Raw genomic sequence first — 20,095 nt, 5'->3', positions numbered from 1 at the left:
TTCCACTGCTTTCCCAGGTGCATTAGCAGGGAACTTAATAGAATAGAAGTGGAGCAGCCGGTACAGGAGCTGACGCTTATATGGGATGCCGGTGTCGGCTTAATCCACTGTGCCACAATACCACCCTCTGTTTTAATATTTCTTCTTCTGCAAAACTGCTCTTTTTGCTTTCGCATGAGGGGAAGTTAACAAGTTTTTCCCACTAAGGCCTTACCTCTTCTGATTCACTTATCAGACTGAGGTGAAAATCAATATTTGCCCTTTGCTAAAGGAAAGATAGTTCAGAATGTAAACAATTTAAAGAAAGGCTTCCTGGATCACATCTTCCAGCTCAGCTTTACCCTAATTATTAAAGGGGACTTTACTATATTCTATTTTTAAAGACTGGATGTCAGTCGGCCGGCGCCGCTGCTCAATAGGCTAATCCTCCGCCTGCAGCGCCGGCACCCAGGGTTCTAGTCCTGGTCGGAGTGCCAGATTCTGTCCCAGTTGCTCCTCTTCCAGGCCAGCTCTCTGCTATGGCCCAGGAGTGCAGTGGAGGATGGCCCAGGTCCTTGGGCCCTGCACCCCATGGGAGACCAGGATAGGTACCTGGCTCCTGGCTTTGGATCAGCGTGGTGCGCTGGCCGCAGCGGCCATTGGGGGGTGAATCAACGGAAAAGGAAGACCTTTCTCTCTGTCTCTCTCTCTCTCTCACTGTCCACTCTGCCTGTCAAAAAAAAAAAAAAAAAAAAAAAAAAGGTGGATGTCAGTTAAACAGAACATGTAAGTAAACTGTGTTAGAGATGACCACAGTCTGGTATGAACTGCTATATTCTGGAAAGTGCTTTTGTCCCAAGTGAATAGCTGAATTGGCTGGTGTCATTTGCCTTTTTACTACTTTATTTACATGTTTTTAATGACAAGGATAGGAGAAGAGAAGTGTATTTCCCTTATACTCAGTGGTGTGATTTTACATATGTGACCATCAGCCCTCCAGGGAGAAAGCAGCCTTGGTTTGTGTGCTGTACGAGGTGTAAATCCCCTTCTGTGGGTGCCTCCAAGCTGCCACGTGATGTCGCTGGGTGGGAAGAGTGCCCCAGCGCGCTGCCATGCAGCGTTTCCACTGTCCAGTTGCAGGAGAGGTGAATCACCTGAAGGCATGCAGAGTAGTAAAATCATTTGGAAATGATGAATTTTGAGTCTTCATTGTTTCTAATATAATTTAAAAATTTTTATATTAATTTTTGATAATGACTGAGTTTAACAACTGTTTCAAAAAGTTCCTGAAAATTAGGGATTGGCTCCAGCCCACCATTGCTTATAGTAGGGGTGGAGAGATAAGGACAAGTATTACTCTAGTCCTCTCCATTTTAAGCTTTTCCAATATGACAGCTGGAGACCTTGGCCCCCCACCTACAAATTTGTCTCCTACCCTTTGGAGACTGCTTACAAACCTCTCTTGCTTACACCAACCAATAAAGACCCGACTTGAGACATTGGCATCTCATGTCTGAGTGTGTGCTTGTTTGAGCCCCAGCTGCTCTGCTTCCAATCCAGCTTCCTGCTGATATGCTTGGAAGGACAGTGGAGCATGACCCAAGTGCTGGGGCCTCTGCCACCTACATGGGAGACCAGGAAGAAATTCCTGGCTTCTGGCTCCTAGCTCCTGGCTTTGGCTTTGGCTTTGGCCCAAACATGGTTGTTGTGACCATCTGGAGATTGAGTCAGCAGAGGAAAGATCTCTCGCTCGCTCGCTTGCTTTGTCTGCCTTTCAAGTAAATACATGAACAAATAAAAATCTTTAAGAAGAAAGACACATCACCCTTACTGTAGAATTATCATGTTCTACACAGTTTCTATGCTATGAGCTTGGAGAAAGAACTTATGAAAAACCTCTGTATATTTCAGTTAACACAACATGTTTTTCCCTCTTTTTGTCTTCAGAGTGTACGCAGTAAAGTCATGGGTTTTGTGGGGTCTGTCTTCTTCCTGGGCTGCCAGCTGGGGCTTTGTTGATAGCACGCTGTTGGTCCATCAGGCAGAACCCCATTTCTTGCAAACTACCTGTAAGGAGACAGGAATAGCAACAGCAGACAGCTTTATTTCTCATATTTTCTTGGTGGACATCTTGGAAAATTACTAGAAGAATGTGAGAGATACATTTTTTAAAATATTTATTTATTTATTTGCGAGGCAGAGTTACAGACAGACACAGAGAGAGACTGAGAGGTTTTCAATTCCCTGGGTAACTCCCCAAATGGCTGCAATGGCCAGAGCTGGGCCAATCTGAAGCCAGAAGCTTCTTCCCAGTCCCCCATGCGGGTGCAGGGCCCAAGCACTTGGGCCATCATCCACTGCTTTCCTAGGCCACTAGCAGGGAGCTGTATTGCAAGTGGAACAGCTGGGACAAGAACCGGCATCCATGTGGGATGCCGGCCCCACAGGCAGAGGCTTAGCCCACTATACCACAGTGTGGGTCCTGAAAGATACATATTCAAATACCTTCTTTACAACTGACACGATTAGAATTCTCTTTTACTGCTATAGTCAAGGAGTGAGTCTAAGAAAAATGGACTTAGTGATACTAAATGCTGAGCATGAATGTTTTCTCCTACCTCTGAAATACTTTAATAAGTTATATTGAAAATCTACTTTTCAAATGTCCCCAATTTAACTTAACCTGGTGATATGTTCTGTTGGGTGTCCTATAAACTGGGATCAGGATCTCACAGCACACATGTTTTGATGCTGATCCTTAGTGTACTGAGGGACTCATTCTAAATCATGCGGTTCCAAAATTTTACATTTCTATCTCTCTCACTTCCAGTCCTGGCCTGGTGGTGACAGCAGAACATCATGCAATCAGTGTTACTAGGCAATCATAGAAAGATACATACACATGATCATTAAAATAAATACATCAAAACAAAGATGTGAAACGTTCCATTAACATAACTAACAGCTGAAATGTAACATAACAAATCAACACATGTGCTACAACATTTGGTATTATTCTTGACTTTGCCTTTTAAGGCTACACAGAAATTGTTCTTGTTTTGGTTGGAACACACATGAATGTCAAGCTGCAGCTCATCAAACAGCCACTACTTATGGAAAAGATGCCTTCCCAAAGGCTGTGCTCACCTTTGGCACAGCAAGGATCCTTTGCTGGGTGCATCTACAGCATAATTGGACTCAAACCTCATAGCTGTCATCATTTTGTCTTTGATACAAAGAGAAGTCCAAATAGCACAGACAGTCGTGGAAAATATTTCACTTTTTTTTTTTTTTTGTCTTCATAGTGTTAAAAACAAGAATATAATCAATAAGCCCACCACAGTGCTCATTTCTCAGGTATGTTTATCTAGGCTTTATGATGGAATAAGAAAATATTGATGTGGTAAAAGTAAGTCTGGAATGCATCCTGATATATTTGAAAGGAGATTGGGATCCACTTCTGTCCAAGAATATGCTCATTAACAAACACTTTCAAAGTGGTTTTGAAAACTATTAAGTGGGATACTGAAATCCTACATGAAAAATATCAGAAGGTTGGAAAAAATGTAAATTGCAATGGGAGAGGTCATGTTTGTGCCATCTCCTGTGTGGTACAGTTCAGCTGTTGTGTGCAGGGTATTGTCGGCAGCAAATGAAGCATCGGGGAGTCCCCTGAAGAGGCAAACAGAATTTTTTTTTTTTTTTTTTAGCCAACAATATTGCTCCTCATTGTAACACACTTTAGAAACAAAATGTTTTTCAGGGTATCATTTTTCTACTTCCCACCTGCCATTTATTTGATTTTCATTTCTCCCAATTTGTTTCTCTGTTCATTTTTCCTCTCCAGTTCAACTCTTCCTCCTGTCTCCCCAGTATCCATCTACCCATCTGTTTCGTCTTGCTAATCTTTTGAACTACAAAATAGTCCTGAGTGTAAGAATTTTAAGACTGTAAAAGATTTCTAGGAGGAGGCATTGCTCTCCTCCCCCACTCCCCTCCATTGGACACTGATGCCAAGAAAGTGAGTCACAGGCACAGGTGTAGAGAGGTGCAGGGCAGGCCGCCCATTGTGCATTTCCTGATTACATAACCTTTGAGCGTCTCTAGGAGAGCTGGAGTTTAGAGCCGTGTTGTGTCCAGTGCCAAGCAGCCTGATCAGGACAGGCAGTGCTTGTGTTCCTTCTCAAAAACTTTCCTGCTGGGCTGTTCAAGCATCGTAGGTTAATGTTTAAATTGGAATCAGGTTGGCCACAGCTGTGTGTGAGTGAATCTCCAATGTAATGTGAATCAGAGTAGCTAACTGGAATCTGAAGGGAGCATTTTTTTCCTCCAGCATGAGCTACATTGTTATTTACTCTGTGGCTGGAAAAGAAGAGCTGGGTGGCCAATAAAGAAACAAATGTCCCAGGATACTTAAACTATGTTTCTAACCTATAATGAGACTATCCTATTTAGGTATCATACAGTATAATCTTTATATTTCATCTTAAAATCAATTGATGTCAGCCTAAAAATGATTTCCATCATGTTTATGAAGATGTTAAAGTTTTAAAGGTATTGTTTAGCTTTTTATTTTGTTTTATAGACATGATTACATCTGTTGTGTTTGGTGTATATATAAAGTTAGTTGTCAGTTATCCACTGATGCTTGTAGATTGCCTCTGGGTTGTTAGAAAAACATACTCAGATTTTAATGCAGTTGAATGTACAGTCAGTTTTCGCTGTGGCCTCACAGGGGAGTGACAGCTGAATTCACAGTTCTTGTCCTTACCCTTTAACCACCCTTGTCTTTAGCACCCTGGGGAGGTAAGGAAGAGCACCCTGTGGGCTTGGGATGCCCCAGAGCGGATGACCTCGCAAGCCCCTTTCAATCTTTCCAGTTCCATGGCTTCATAATAAGACTGATAAAGAATCTGGGAGATGGGGGCAGTATATTGCTTTTCAGGCTTATGCTGGTTATCATAGTGGGGGTTGCTGCTTGATCAAAGGCAAAATGCTTAAGTGAAAATGACCAATGTTCTGGTAAATTGGCTGTGAGGAAGGAAAAATAAAAAACAGCAGCACCAAAGAAGGGAGAATGGGAGGCAAATGAATACTCACATTTAGGTGCAACCATTTAGTGCATTTTTTAAAAGATTCTTTTATTTATTTGAAAGTCAGAGTTAGAGAGAGAAGTCTTTGATGCATTCTGTTTTTTAAGATTTTATTTATCTGGGAGGTGGAGTTACAGTCAGACAGACAAAGGTCTTCCATCTGCTTGTTCACTCCTCAAATGGCTGAAATGGTTGGAGCTGGGCTGATCTGAAGCCAGGAGCCAGGATCTCCTTCCAGGTCTCCCACGTGGGTGCAGGGGCCCAAGCACTTGGGTCATCTTCCATTGCTTTCCCAGGCCATAAGCAGAGAGCTGGATCAGAAGAGGAGCAGCCAGGACACGAACTGGTGCCTGTATGGGATGCGGGTGCCTCAGGCAGAGGCTTAGCCTGCTATGCCACAGTACCAGCCCAGTGCATTTGTTTTTACCAAGGAAATCTGTGATGCTTCAACCCACATTCTAAGTACAATATTACTGGTTCAAGATTTTGGCTTTTGAGAACAGCTGTTGAATTCATATGATTGGAAATTAAACAAATGTCTGATTCCTAGCAGGGAACACCCTCTGTCTTTCAATTCTTTTTTTAAAAAACTATTTAGTTATTTTTATTTGAAAGGCAGAGAGACAGAGAGCTTCCATCTGTTGGTTTGCTCACTCTCCAAATTCCTGCAGTGGCTAGGACTGAGTCAGGCAGAAGCTAGGAGTCCAAAACTCAATCTGAGTCTCCCACGTGAGTGGCAGGTACCCAGCTATTTGAGCCATTACTACGGCCTCCAAGATGTGCATTAGCAAGAAGCTGGAATCAGAAATGGGGCTGAAACTTTTTTAAAAATGATTTTATTTTATTTAAAAGTCAGAGAGGGAAAAAGAGAGAGATCTTCCATCTGCTGATTCATTCCCTGAATGGCCGCAACAAAGCCAGGAGCCAGGAGCTTCATCTGGGTCTCCCACAGGGGTGCAGGGGCCCAAGCACTTGGGCCATCCTCCACTGCTTTCCCCGGGCTCATTAGCAGGGAGCTGGAATGGAAGTAGAGCAGCCAGGGCTTGAACTCCCGCTCATATTGGATGCCAGCACTGCAGATGGTGGCTTAACCTGCTGTGCCACAGTGACAGCCCCTGAAGCGGAAACTTGAGCCCAGGCACTTTGACAGGGGATGCTGGCATTCCAAGTAGCATTTTAAATGCTATGCCAAGCGCCCTTCTTATCTTTCCTTTATTTACAGCTTTAAATGTCTGTCAAGAACTTCTAGGAATCTTATGTTAGGGAAATTTCGTAATTGTCCTTAAATAGTAGTAAATATAGAGAAACTATGTAATTTATCATCTAAATTCAGATGTTTTGAGAGTGAAAGTGGAACAATTAATAATTATGCCAAGACAGTTATCTTAGGCCAGAATGGGGGCAGACTATCCTAATTATAGCCCCTTGAGATTACCAGTTACACAGCTAAATAATATGCATGGACCCCTGTGGCTCCATAGAACAAAATGAGAATAGAAACTTGGCAAGGAATGTAGCCATTAAAAAATAGAGCCAGTGTCTGTCTTCATAGAGTTTATCTTCAAGGGGGAGAAACACGATGTATAGGGTCTTTGGGAGCACATAAAAAGGACACAGAAGTCAGACCTCAGAGGTTAGGAAGATGGGTCCTGTCAGATGAACAGGAACTTGGTGGAAGAGGAAAAGAGGGTGTGGCGGGGGGCATGGAGGGCACCATACAAAAGTTCTGGCCAGGAGTGCCTGAACATGTAAGAAAGTATAGAGATGTGAACTGAGAAGAATATAGTTGAGTGTGGAACTTTAATGAGTGCCGTCTTTTAAGAGAGGGGCCACTGCTGTGGCACAGCAAGTTAAAGCCCCAGCCTGCAGTGCCGGCATCCCATATGGGCACCAGTTCGAGTCCCGGCTGCTCTACTTCCAATGCAGCTCTATGCTATGGCCTGGGAAAGCAGTAGAAGATGGCCCAAGTCCTTGGGCCCCCGCACTCATGTGGGAGATCCAGTAGAACCTCCTGGCTCCTGGCTTTGGATCAGCTCAGCTGTGGCCATTGCTGTCATTTGGGAAGTGAACCAGAGGAGTGGAAAACCTCTCTCTCTCTCTCTGCCCCTACCTCTCTCTGTAATTCTTTCAAATAAATAAAATAAATCTTTAAAAAAAGAGACAGAGAGAGGGACAGAAGGAAAGGGTCAGCAAAAGAGCCTGAGAAGGAATGGAAATAGGCAGAAAACCAAGAGAAAGTGTTGGAGAAGTCAGAGGAGAGAGGAAAAAAATCAGCAGTGGCAAAGCTACGCAAAGGAACAAACAGGATGAAGATTTAGGAGAGAAGCTTTTGAACTGGCGATTATGTGGTCCTTAGCGATTTTAGATTGGTTTCAGACTGAGGAGTGAGCATGCTGTTTTTAGAGAGGGGGAAAGAGAGAAGTGGGGTAATGGTTTGAGGGTAAAACAATCAGGAAAAACATGTTCGCATGGGGGAGGCATTTCACTGGAACAACTTCATAGTATAAGGAAGTACATGCCATCTGTAGAAGCCTGGCTTAAGGAAATGAGACACTAAGGAGATGGTTAGTGTGATAGGCTTGGATGAATGCAGTCAGGCACTTGTGTGAATGGTTTTGGGCTTGGAAAAGTATCTTCCTTTGAGACATCCAAGAAACAAAACAATTTAGGAGAGCTCTCAAGAGGCAAGCTGAGGGCATTCACACCAGTGAATGGGAGGTCAAGTTCACTTTAAATGAATAAGCATGAGGGTATAGTTGGGAGCTTTAAAGAGGATGACAGGGTCTAAAACCAGGGAAATGGAGTTGATTAGAATATGCAAAAAACGTAATAAGCTTTTTTTGATCACAGCTGAAGTTTTTTAAACAAGCATTTCTTTATATTGGAGTCAGTCCTCATAGTTTTTATTAGGAACTCGAGGATAGAGTTGGGAAAATGAATGAATGATTCGGCTGACCGAGAATCGAGCCTGGGTCAAACTGCAGAGGAACTAAGGATGTTAGTGAGAGCACAGCCGAGGTACAGAAGAGTCTTCTGTCAAATCACGTACGAACGTAAGAAAAACGAGGTGGTCCTGACTTATTTAGAGATTGAGAAGAAGCTACAGATTGTGCTGAAATAAAGGAAAGCTTGCTGGGAGACATAAAAGGATGAGAAGTATGATCAGAGAGAGGTAATTATACTATTCATACGGTAAGTGATGAAGTAAAGAGAAACTTATTCTCAAGCAAATCATAAAGCAGGATTCCAGGGGCCAGCACTGTGGCACAGCGGGTTAACGCCCTGGCGTGCTGGCATCTCATATGGGCGCCAGTTCAAGTCCCATCTGCTCCACTTCCCATCCAGCTCTCTGTTATGGCCTGGGCAATCAGTGGACGATGGCCCAAGTCCTTGGGCCCCTGCACCCATGTGGGAGACCCGGAGGAGGCTCCTGGTTCCTGGTTTCGGATCAGCACAGCTCCAGCAGTTGCGGCCATCTGGGGAGTGAACCATTGGATGGAAGACCTCTCTCTCTCTCTCTCTTTCTCTCTCTGCTTCTCCTCTCTTTGTGTAACTCTGACTTTCAAATAAATAAATAAATCTTTAAGAAAAAAAAAAGCAGGATTCCAGAAGGTGAAAGAGCCAGGCAGTTGGGTAGAATGGCATTCAGCAGCTTGGCTTTAAGCTGGCATCCCGAAGTGTCCACCGCGGTACGGTTACGGCGTAGACTAGGTGAAGAGCATGCGGAGTCCCTCACGAGACTGAGGAGAGCAGTAGATCTTAGTGGGAAAGCGGAGAATGAGGGCAAGACTGGGACTGAAACGGAGGAGATAGACTCCAGTGTCTACCAGGGCTGATCATCATTTTCCCTGTCCTGTTATTCTGCTCACCACTTCAGCTTCTGTCATACTCCTCATTGTTCTCATTTTTTTAAACCGAAGAAGTTATCTTACTCTATATAAGAATTTGATACGTACCACATCAAATCTTTTTAAACTACAGCTTGAGTGTAGCTGACCCAGTGGTTTCCTACCTCATGGTGGATCATTTCATTGTACTTTAACCAGAACCTTCCGTTCTGTTGCTTTCACTTCACTTCACTTGACATCTTCTAATGTGTCTACTACTCTCTGTGTCTTCAAGCTCACCTCTTCCCTTGGCTTCTGCGGAATTCCTCTGACTTGGTTTACCCCTGTCTCTCTCTGACTTCTCTTCCGTAGACTGTTTGGCTGTTTCCTCAGGCTTTATTAGATATTAATACTACTCTATTTGATAATGAATATTTATTGATATTTACCTACATGTTTATGCTTCTCACTGTTTTCTAGTCCATCTTGCTTTGGTCTAGAGCCTTCCTTTAGTGTTGTATTAATTGTATGGCTGCTGCTGATGAATTCTGATCTAGTCTCTGGTTTATGATATCTTTGTTTTGTGTTCATTTTGGAAGAATATTTTTGCTAGGTACAGAATGACAAGTTGACAGTAATTTTCCTCTGGCACTTTAAAGACAGGGCTGGAGTATATACTAGTATCTAGTCCATGGCTACTTTTAGGGTATATTGAGAGCCTATGGGGTTTCCAGGGGCTTCCTCACTGATAGGTCCTGAACCACACTCACTATCCACTTAGCATCGCAAAACTTCCCATAGATCTCCACTTACAGGTGATTATAAGGACTTTGGGTTTTATTCTGTGTGAGAAGACGGAGGATGTGAGTAGTGTTGTGGTGTGCAGAAGGATTTTATACATTTGCCATGATAAGAATAGACTGTAAAAAAGCAAAGAGCAAACTGGGAAGACCAGCTAAGAGGCTTCTACAAAAAAAAATGCAGGCAGGAGTTAAAGGTGGCACATAACTTCCTCACTAGCTGTTGAAATACTTCCTGGGGCCAGCACTGTGGCATAGCGGGTAAGGCCACCACCTGCAGTGCTGGCATCCCATATGGTGTCAGTTCAAGTCCCAGCTGCTCCACTTCCATTCCAGTCTCTGTTATGGCCTGGGAAAGCAGTGGAAGGTGTTGGAAACATTGTGAACACAAGTGGGAAAATGAGATTTATAATTTCAAATCAATCACCCTAATAACTTGTACATCCTCCAAATTTTTGTAATCTGAGGAAAAATGGCTAATTGACTATTTACCAATGAAGAAATGGAAAAAGAAAAGGGAAAAGGAGGTCTTTTGAATAAATACATTGCTTTGTCTTAAAGTAGTTTTGCCATCTTTTGAGAAAAAACCTACTTGAGCTTTTTGGACTTCTCTTTACTTTTGTAAATGCCTTTACTAAGGACTTTGCCAGCCGCTGCGGTCTCCCCCAACACCCTCTCCATTTCTCCTTTAGTATCTTTTTGCCACATACATTGCTCCTTCAGCCACTCATGACGTAGGACTCCAACAGGAGAAGAAAAAAGACATTTATCTGAACCTACAGCCACCGTTTGAAGATCTTTTTGACACAGCAGAAGAATATATCCTGCTACTCCTCCTTGAGCCCTGGACAAAGATGGTAAAATCAGACCAACTTGCTTATGGAAAGGTATTGTGGCACTGATACATTGTATGTGAGCCAGTTGGGTTTACTGCAAAACCAGTGATAAGAAGTGTTGTTAAATCTCTTGGGAATAACTGTAAAAAGTCTCGTATGGACCAGGGATTTAGAGTTAAGATTTGGCTGGGGCTGAGGTTGTGGCATAGCAGGTAAAGCTGCTGCCTGCAGTGCCAGCATCACATATGGGCACTGGTTTGAGGCCCAGCTGCTCCTCTTCTGACCCAGCTCCCTGCTAATGTGCATGGGAAAGCAACAAGAAGATGATTCAGGTGTTTGGGCCCCTGCACCCATGTGGGAGACCTGTAAGAAGTTCCTGGCTCTTGGCTTTGGCAGTCCCAACCATTGTACCATTGTGGCCATCTGGGGAGTGAACCAGTAGATGGAAGACCTCTCTCTCTCTCTCCCTCTCTGACTTTCAAATAAATAAAATAAATCTTTTTTTTTTTTTTCTTCAAAAAAGACTTGGGCAGGCTCAAAACTTGGGCAGGAGAAATATTTATGAACTTTATTTTTTTTTTCCGTTTCCCTATTGTCTCATAACAAAACTTAAATCTCTGTCATTTTTAATTTCTTGACCAAATATTTCAGAAGAGGAAATCTGAGTTTTGGTTTTCTGTGAGCCAGTAAAATATGCCAAAAGGGCTTTCTCCCTTCTTCCCACCGCTCAGCAGTGGCCTTCACTTTGATGAATGGAAAAAGCCTACCTCCTATTATGCTGAATGAGCAGATAGTGCACCCATGGAAAATGTAAGCATTCCATGTGTGTTATAGAAAGCAGATCCCCGGACTCAGTGCTCCGTCTGCAGGTAGCCCACCCCAGATGTGCAGCCGGTCACTCTGGTGGAGTGGATAAAAGTTACAGCTCATCTTTCTTCATTCCAAAAGAGATCATTGTAAACCTCAGTGCTTGAATAGTTTCACTATTCTTATGGATGGATGGAGGAAATGCCTTTAAATATTTATTTTGAATCATAGATTAAAACCATCCTTTGGTAGTTTCTATATTAAGTTAAGGCATGTACATTGTTCGTGAGGTCATATCGGGTGGAACTCTGCTATCGTTGATTCTTACTCTTTGTTCATGTCTACCCAGCAGCTTTTTAGAAAGTTATATCAGGAAAGATAGGTTAGATGAATAAGATAAATTTAATGCCAAATTGCCTTGGATTGACTTACCTTATTGGATTGTGGCTGACAACTCTTAGAATTTATTAATTTAATGACCATAATAAGTTAATTTTCATTCCTGTTTTCTCCTTGTTCTGAAAAATTAGCACAGCATTCTTCCTACTGCAAAGAAGCATATATTACACCACTAAAATTAGGATATGAAATTTTTAAAAATTCTTTCCAATCATTATTTTAAATATATAATATGTGGCATAGAGGAAGTGATCCCACAATAGTAAAAATGGTTTGGAATTATGACTGTCTTTCCTAAACCAAAGTTTTAGCATTAGTAAGATTCTTTTAAAAACTTTCTCGTGTGTCTTATTTATTTGAAAGGTGAACAGACAAACAGAAATAGAGAGGGAAAGAGATCTCCCATCTGCCTTTTCACTCCCCCAATAGCCAGGGCTGGACCAGGCCAGAGCCATGAACCTAGAACTTAGTCTGGGTCTCCCGTGTGGGTGGCAGGGTGCAACTATTTGAGCCATCACTGTCTGCCTCCTACAGTGAGCATCACCAGACAGCTGGAGTGGAGAGTGGAGCAGGACTTGAACCAAAGCATTTTGATATGGAATGCAATGTCTCACATGGTAGTCTAACCAGCTGCAGCAAAACTTCTCACAAAGTTCAAGGAGCAAAATATATACTATTTCCAATAAGAATAAAAATAAATCGTTCACTTTTAGTTCTAGAAGCTCCACAGCCAATTGACTGTGTTATGTAGACTCTGTCCAAAAAGAATAACCAAGCAGATTACCAAATCTGGCTATTTAATACATAAAGTTCTCAGGCAGCTACTCAGCCAAACTGGCTATTCCCTGCTGTAGAGAAGCAGAGAGTGGTCTTGGTCTCCTTCTCCCAAGTCTACAGAATAGTACATTCTATGCTCTGAAGACTGAGGTCTGCTGGGAGTTTTTTTTTCTTTTGTGTGTGTGTGTTTTTTTTTGTTTGTTTGTTTGTTTGTTTGTTTGTTTTTTGACAGGCAGAGTGGACAGTGAGAGAGAGAGACAGAGAGAAAAGTCTTCCTAGCCGGCGCCGTGGCTCAATAGGCTAATCCTCCACCTTGCGGCGCCGGCACACCGGGTTCTAGTCCCGGTTGGGGCGCCGGATTCTGTCCCCGTTGCCCCTCTTCCAGGCCAGCTCTCTGCTATGGCCAGGGAGTGCAGTGGAGGATGGCCCAGGTGCTTGGGCCCTGCACCCCATGGGAGACCAGGAAAAGCACCTGGATCCTGGCTCCTGCCATCGGATCAGCGCGGTGCGCCGGCTGCAGCGGCAGCCATTGGAGGGTGAACCAACGGCAAAAGGAAGACCTTTCTCTCTCTGTCTGTCTCTCTCACTGTCCACTCTGCCTGTCAAAAAAAAAAAAAAAAAAAAAAAAAAAGGTCTTCCTTTGCTGTTGGTTCACCCTCCAATGGCCGCCGCGGCCGGCGCGCTGCAGCCGGTGCCCCGCACTGATCCGATGGCAGGAGCCAGGTACTTCTCCTGGTCTCCCATGGGGTGCAGGGCCCAAGCACTTGGGCCATCCTCCACTGCACTCCCTGGCCACAGCAGAGAGCTGGCCTGGAAGAGGGGCAACCGGGACAGAACCCGGCGCCCCGACCGGGACTAGAACCCGGTGTGCCGGCGCCGCAAGGCGGAGGATTAGCCTAGTGTGCCGCGGCGCCGGCCTGCTGGGAGGTTTTAATTTGATTCTTGATTGTCTCCTCTCTTGTTAAAACAAGAAAGCCTTTGCTCAGAGACTAATCACAGTATGGAGCTGGTTATTTCCTGTTCTTCGTGAATTATCTAGTCCCCAAAGTGAGCACTGTCTGACTTCGTGACTATTAGTACGTTGAGTTTAAGCTGAAAATGTGACCCACATACGAGTATTTGCTCTGTTAGTTTACATGAGGTGTCCAGAAAGATGGAATGCCCACTGATGCCCTGTAGCATTACAGAGAAATGTATGCCTCTTTTATGGCATGCATTTGAAGTATGACTTTGCTGTCACTAACATTTTTAACTATAACTTTTGTCCCCAGAAGAATTTGCTTTCTTGGCAATTGTATTAATTTTGTAGCCAACTTATTAGCAGATTGTGCTTCCTGTTTCCCACTGTTTCATAATGCATGGACTATTGATGTCACAAGCTTTGTTCCTATTTTCCTAGGTGGAGCTGGAGGAAGAAACCCGCCAGTTGGACTCCACATACTTCAGAAAGCTACAGGCTTTGCATAAGGATGTGATTTCCAAGAAAACTGGGGTAAGATAACTTTCTTCTTAGAAAAAAATTTTATCCTGGACAGAGTTCTTGCTGTATATACTGATAGAGAGAGCGTGTAGTGAGAGATAATGTGTTGATAAAATAGGGGGTGGGCAGTTTGACTTTTCTGTTGTTTCTTTGCCTAACATGGTGCATTTGACAGCTGTCACATTTTTTTTGATACATTTAACCACAGAGCCAGAAAACAAAGCAGATGAGGTAGCATAGGATGCCAAACCATTCATTTAACTAAGACAAGGAACTTGAGTGTTTAAGCTATGTATTCATATGAATGCTAGAAGTCAAGTTTTGTATGACAGATAGACTTAGATTCATAAAACTATCAAATCAAATATGTACATCTGTATAGAAATCCCACTTAATTGATGTGGAAAATGAACAGAACTTATTATTATATACAAATATATGAGACTAAGACAACAAATGGTATGGTTCTATTTATATAAAAATATATGTACATTTCTACATGTATAGATATAAATATGTATATTATATATATATGGAAAAAGAGATATCTAGAAAGATACCAAATCTTAATGATTGTTCTGAGTAGTAAGGTTTCAGGTGATTTTTTTAAAAATATTTATTTTTAAAATATTTATTTTATTTGAAAGAGTTATACAGAGGGAGAGACAGAGAGAGAGAGAGGAGAGATCTTCCATCTGCTGGTTGACTCCCTAGATGGCCACAACAGCTAGGGCTGGGCCAGGCCAAAGCCAGGAGCCAGGAGCTTCCTCTGGGTCACCCACATGGGTAGCATGGGTCCAAACACCTGGACCATCTTCTGCTGCTTTTCCATAGCAGGGAGCTGGATTGGAAGTGGAGCAGCCCATATGGAATGCCGGCATTGCCAGGCCTTGCTGTTGGGTCGGGAAGGGCTGGGTAGTTGTCAGCCGGGAAGTGGGGCACACTTATTGGTACATGTTGCTCCTCTCCTGCTAGGCCCCTGGGGTGAGGCTATGAATACATTCTGTGCTTTTGCCCTTTCTCTTAAAAGTGGGGTTGGGGGAGAGACAGAGACAAAGAGAAAGAAATCATCTGCTGGTTCACTCCCCAAAAGGCTGTACCGGCTAGGGCTGAGCCAGTTTCTCATCCAAGTCTCTCACATGGGTGGCTGGGGCACAAACATTTGGGTCATTATTCACTGCCTTCCCAGGAGGGTTAGCGGAAGCTGGATTTGAAGTGGAGTAGCCAGGACTCGAATCCTTGCTTTGATTTGGGAAGCAGCTTAACCCACTGCACCACGACATAGACCCAAAGAAAGGGCTTTTTAAAGACTAAGCCTCCCTGTCTCTTAGCTCTTGGGATTTGTAAATTGTTCATAAAACAGCAAAACTCTTAAAATTACCTAAACATTGACTTTTATATGAATATTACATTAGAAGGATACACTATTAGTACCTTGGGTTATTGTATAACTTCAGAAAAATAATGTATAGGCGAAGGTTTTGTGTTCATAATGTACTGTCAAGAAAAACCGTAAATTGGATCCTGCTCTGTGGCACAGTGGGTAAAGCCGCCGCCTGCAATGCCAACATCCCATATAGGTGCCGGTTTGAGTCCCAGCTGCTCCGCTTGTCATTCAGCTCCTTGCTAATGCACCTGGGAAAGCAGTGAAAGATGGCCAAAGTCCTTGGACCTCTGCAGGCACATGGGAGACCTGGAAGAAGCTCCTGGCTTCAGTTTGGCTCATTCCTGGTTTTTGCAGCAATTTGGGGAGTGAACCAGTGGATGGAAGACCTCTCTCCCTGTATCTCCCTCTCTCTTTGTAACTCTTTCAAATAAATAAATAAATCTTTTTAAAAAGTTGTTCCATAATCTTATCTTCATTTTAAAGAAGCTACTTGTGTAATTCTATAAGAGATTGAAGGATGTACAGAAACATTAACTGTAGTTATCTCTGGTGGTAGTATTACATATGGTTTTTATTTTTTAACTACAAAAGACATATCATTCCTATACTAAGAAAAATAATAAAATCATATTTTAGAAACAAGTGCTTTGTATATTTTAAATGTTTGTGATAAGGGAATGGAGTGAAAAGGAGGAAAAGAATTTGATGTGAGTTAGAATCTGAACGACCTAGATTCTTCCCTTTGAATTTTTAAGTAACCTTGACCTAATAGTTTCTCTTTTTAAAAGTGTATATGGAGGCAGATGTTTAGTGCAGTGAGTAAGATGCCTAGGGATGGCCGCATTCCCTATTGGAGTGCTCAGGTTTGAGTCTCAGCTCCTCTCTTACGTCCAGTTTCCTGAGTTTCTTGATAATGTGTACTGTGATTCAAGTGTTCGGGTCGAATCCTAAGCTCCTGGCCTGGCCCCAGCTCTTACAGGCATTTGGGTAGTGAACCAATGGATGGAGGATCTCGCTGTCTCTGTCTCTGTCTATGTGTGTGTGTTTGTCTCTGCCTTTCAGATGCATAAAAATTACTATGACCTTGTCTAAACAAGATAAGAGTCGGAGAACTCAAGGGGCTTCCATAGCCTTGGAAACTCATGACTGGAGCATAGGGAGATTACTGATGCCATAGACAGGAGTGTCAATTGGTAAAGTCAACAACAGGAGTCACTGTGCACTTACTCCTCATGTAGGATCTCTGTCCTTAATGTGCTGTGCATTGAGATTTAATGCTATAACGAGTACTCAAATAATATATTTCACTTTGTGTTTCTATGGGGGTGCAAACTGTTGAAATCTTTACTTAATGCATACTAAACTGATCCTCTGTAAAAAAAAAAAAAAAAAAAAAAAAAAAAAGAAAAGAAACTATCAACTCCCAACTTGACTCTCACTGGGATTAAACATGACAATAGGTCTGATCTGATTTCATCATCATTAAAAAAAAATCATCTATTATTTTTCACTTTATGTTTCTGTGTGGGAGCAAACTGTTGAAATCCTTACTTAATGTATACTAAGCTGATCTTCTGTATATTAAGATAATCGAAAATGAATCTTGATGTGAATGGAAGGGGAGAGGGAGTGGGAAAGGGGAGGGTTGTGGGTGGGAGGGACGGTATGGGGGGGAAGCCATAGTAATCCATTATTCGTACTTTGGAAACGTATATTCATTAAATAAAAGTTAAAAAAAATTAATAAATGAAAATGTAAAATTATGAATGACTTTTTTGTTTCCGAGTTTTTTAATGAAAAGTATTATTTCATTAGGATACTGCTGATGAAACTGGAGCTAGTATTTTATCACTCTCGGATGTCTCTAAAAAAACAGAGTATTGGAATAACGTTCCTGAAGAATACAGGCATTTTAACTTTAATAGTCTGCTTAACAACAAACTGGAGTTTGAACATTTCCGTCAGTTTCTTGAAGCTCATTCTTCAAGGTGAGGAACATTACCATTTTTAATTGTATTTCTCAGTTTTCTAAGACACTAGTTTTGATTCAACATATTATAATAGTAATTTAATGCTAGATTTTACTCACATTGGTAAAAACTGATGGATATAATTATATGAAATCTGTATGCATTATTTTTTGTTGGAATGCATTTTATTGTAGCAACCTCCAAAATATTATTTTAAGTTGTTACACAATATTTGTTCATACTTTTAGCATTGGCTAACTCAAAATACCAGTACACTTTATTTTTTTCCTTTTTTTTTTTTGCAATTTCTTTCTTTTGTATTTCTCTAGACAGTTGCTATAATTACTGTTTCTGAAAAGTGTCTCTTTTATATTTTGCTAAGCCAGTGAAATTAGTATCATATTTTATACTTTATTAACTAATACATAAATGAGGCCGGTGCCGCGGCTCACTAGGCTAATCCTCCGCCTTGCGGCGTCGGCATACCGGGTTCTAGTCCCGGTCGGGGTGCCAGATTCTGTCCCGGTTGCCCCTCTTCCAGGCCAGCTCTCTGCTGTGGCCAGGGAGTGCAGTGGAGGATGGCCCAAGTGCTTGGGCCCTGCACCCCATGGGAGACCAGGAGAAGCACCTGGCTCCTGCCATTGGATCAGCACGGTGCACCGGCCGCAGCGTGCTGGCCGCAGCGGCCATTGGAGGGTGAACCAACGGCAAAGGAAGACCTTTCTCTCTGTCTCTCTCTCTCACTGTCCACTCTGCCTGTCAAAAAAAAAAAAAAAAAAAAAAAACCCACAAATACATAAATGAAATATTTTATTTTTACACAGAATCTTGGTACTTCTTAATATATTTATCTAATATAAGCGAAATTATTAGTCCTGTTTTTTTCCCATGTTAACAGAAACTGGTTAGACTTCTTTATAGCATATATTTAGTTTTCCTTCACTGAGATGAGGATTATTCTAAATTTGGCCTATTGTCAAACAGACATGCCATTTGTGGAAATCTTCCCATATTTGAAGTTGATGATATGAGTCTATTACTAATAGAAGAACTCTGAAACGCCCTCTCGCAGGTAGTATTGATAGATTTTTCCTCATCCTGGGCTCTTGTCTTCCTACACTCACGCATCTAGCCGGCATTAGGAGTGTACTGAAGTCAGTCTAACTGGCCCAGATGGGGATCAGAGACAGAATTGAATCCTTTGGTTCCACGATCTGATCGCTTGTGCTAACTTTTCAAGACAGCCTAGTTCTGTGAAAACAGCAACTTGTTTATTAGAATTTAGAGAAATAAACAAGAGAGGCAGTACTTTGTTTTTGTTTTCATCCTAGCATGGACCTCATGTGCTGGACAGACATTGAACAGTTCCGAAGAATAACTTACAGTGATCAGACTCAAAGGGAGGCAAAATCTATATATATTAAAAACAAATACCTTAACAAAAAATATTTCTTTGGACCCAACAGTCCAGCTTCTGTATACCAGCAGAGCCAGGTATCAACATATAAACCTATTTTTCATTTTGAAGTGTTAAAATTTTGAAATATTTCTTTTTGCCACTAACCTGAAAATCTCCTTTGTTCTTTTTAAATTTTGTTTGTTTTGCTTTTGTGACTTAAATATTAGGTAACTCTGATATATTTTTAGATATTCATAAGTATTTGTAAATTAAACATCTTTGAATTTCACTCACATATTATATACATGTGTTGGTCATTAAAAAGTAATTTATAGAATAAAAATAACTTTTATTTATCCATGTCCTTATTATGGACAATGCTCAGAAATTTCTGGGTCTAATCACAACTTTGTGTCTGCTGTACTTGCATTAGTTGTTCACTAATTCAACAAATGAGTACAAGAGATAAGCCAGACACTGTTCTAGATACTCAAGATGAAATGGGGACAAGATGGACAATGTCGCCGCACCTTTCCAACAAGAAGGAAAGCAGCTGTTCTCAGCCATTAAGCCTAATGTCTCGCTCTTTTCTGTTTCTGTCTTAATTGATATTACTCCAAACATAACTGATCTTTGAAAATACTGTCAATAATTGTCCCCCAAACCTATTTTTATTGACCAGGAACATACGTTTTACCCTTTTGTTGTACTAAATCACAACTCATTCTGGTCCCTCACCTGCACCACTCAGCCACGACTATGTGGCTGTCACACAGTCACACTAATAACAATAGTGTCATTAGATTTACAGAGAAAAAAAATAGATGGGGATTTAGCAGTGGGGTTGAGTGTTCATATAATACTTTTATCTCATAAAGTATCTTCATCTGTATGCTTTTGAAGGATAAAGAGTTAAGTATTATAATTATTAAGTTTGAAGTTTGTTAGTACAATATTACTACCTGAAGATCAAATATACAGCATATGATTTTCTAATAGTTTAAAAGAATGGATATCTTTATGGCATATATTTATAAAATTTAAATTTCAGGTTAATGCTAAATTTAGTAAATTATAGAAAAATTCAGAGTTGTTCACAATTAACAACAAACTGAATTAAACAGCTGGGTCTTGGGTATAGAAGGAACATTCCTCAACACAATCAAGGTAATTTATGACAAACCCATGGCCAGCATCATATTAAACGGGGAAAAGTTGGAAACATTCCCACTAAGATCAGGAACTAGACAAGGATGCCCACTCTCACCATTACTATTCAGTATAGTCCTGGAAGTTTTAGCCAGAGCCATTTGGCAAAAAAATGAAATCAGAGGGGTGGAT

The 20,095-nt window shown here is 41.7% G+C and overlaps 1 protein-coding gene across 8 annotated transcripts in view; it reads left to right on the top strand.

The window, feature by feature from the left end:
• RGS22 (regulator of G protein signaling 22) overlaps window positions 1-20,095 on the top strand; it is a 145,673-nt gene that overhangs the window by 88,394 nt on the left and 37,184 nt on the right. For all 8 annotated transcript variants that reach the window (XM_089336388.1, XM_089336386.1, XM_089336385.1 and 5 more), the window contains 4 exons: window positions 10,392-10,586; window positions 13,918-14,010; window positions 17,201-17,373; window positions 18,687-18,849. In XM_089336388.1, coding sequence (XP_089192514.1) covers window positions 10,392-10,586; window positions 13,918-14,010; window positions 17,201-17,373; window positions 18,687-18,849 — 624 coding nt within the window. The remainder of the gene's footprint in view (window positions 1-10,391; window positions 10,587-13,917; window positions 14,011-17,200; window positions 17,374-18,686; window positions 18,850-20,095) is intronic.

The sequence above is a fragment of the Oryctolagus cuniculus genome, chromosome 6 (assembly GCF_051225735.1).
Source record: "Oryctolagus cuniculus isolate XC-2025 breed Fujian yellow rabbit chromosome 6, ASM5122573v1, whole genome shotgun sequence".
Lineage (NCBI taxonomy): Eukaryota > Metazoa > Chordata > Mammalia > Lagomorpha > Leporidae > Oryctolagus > Oryctolagus cuniculus.
Note: the sequence above shows the minus strand (reverse complement) of the source record. Positions and strands in the feature narration are given on the sequence as shown.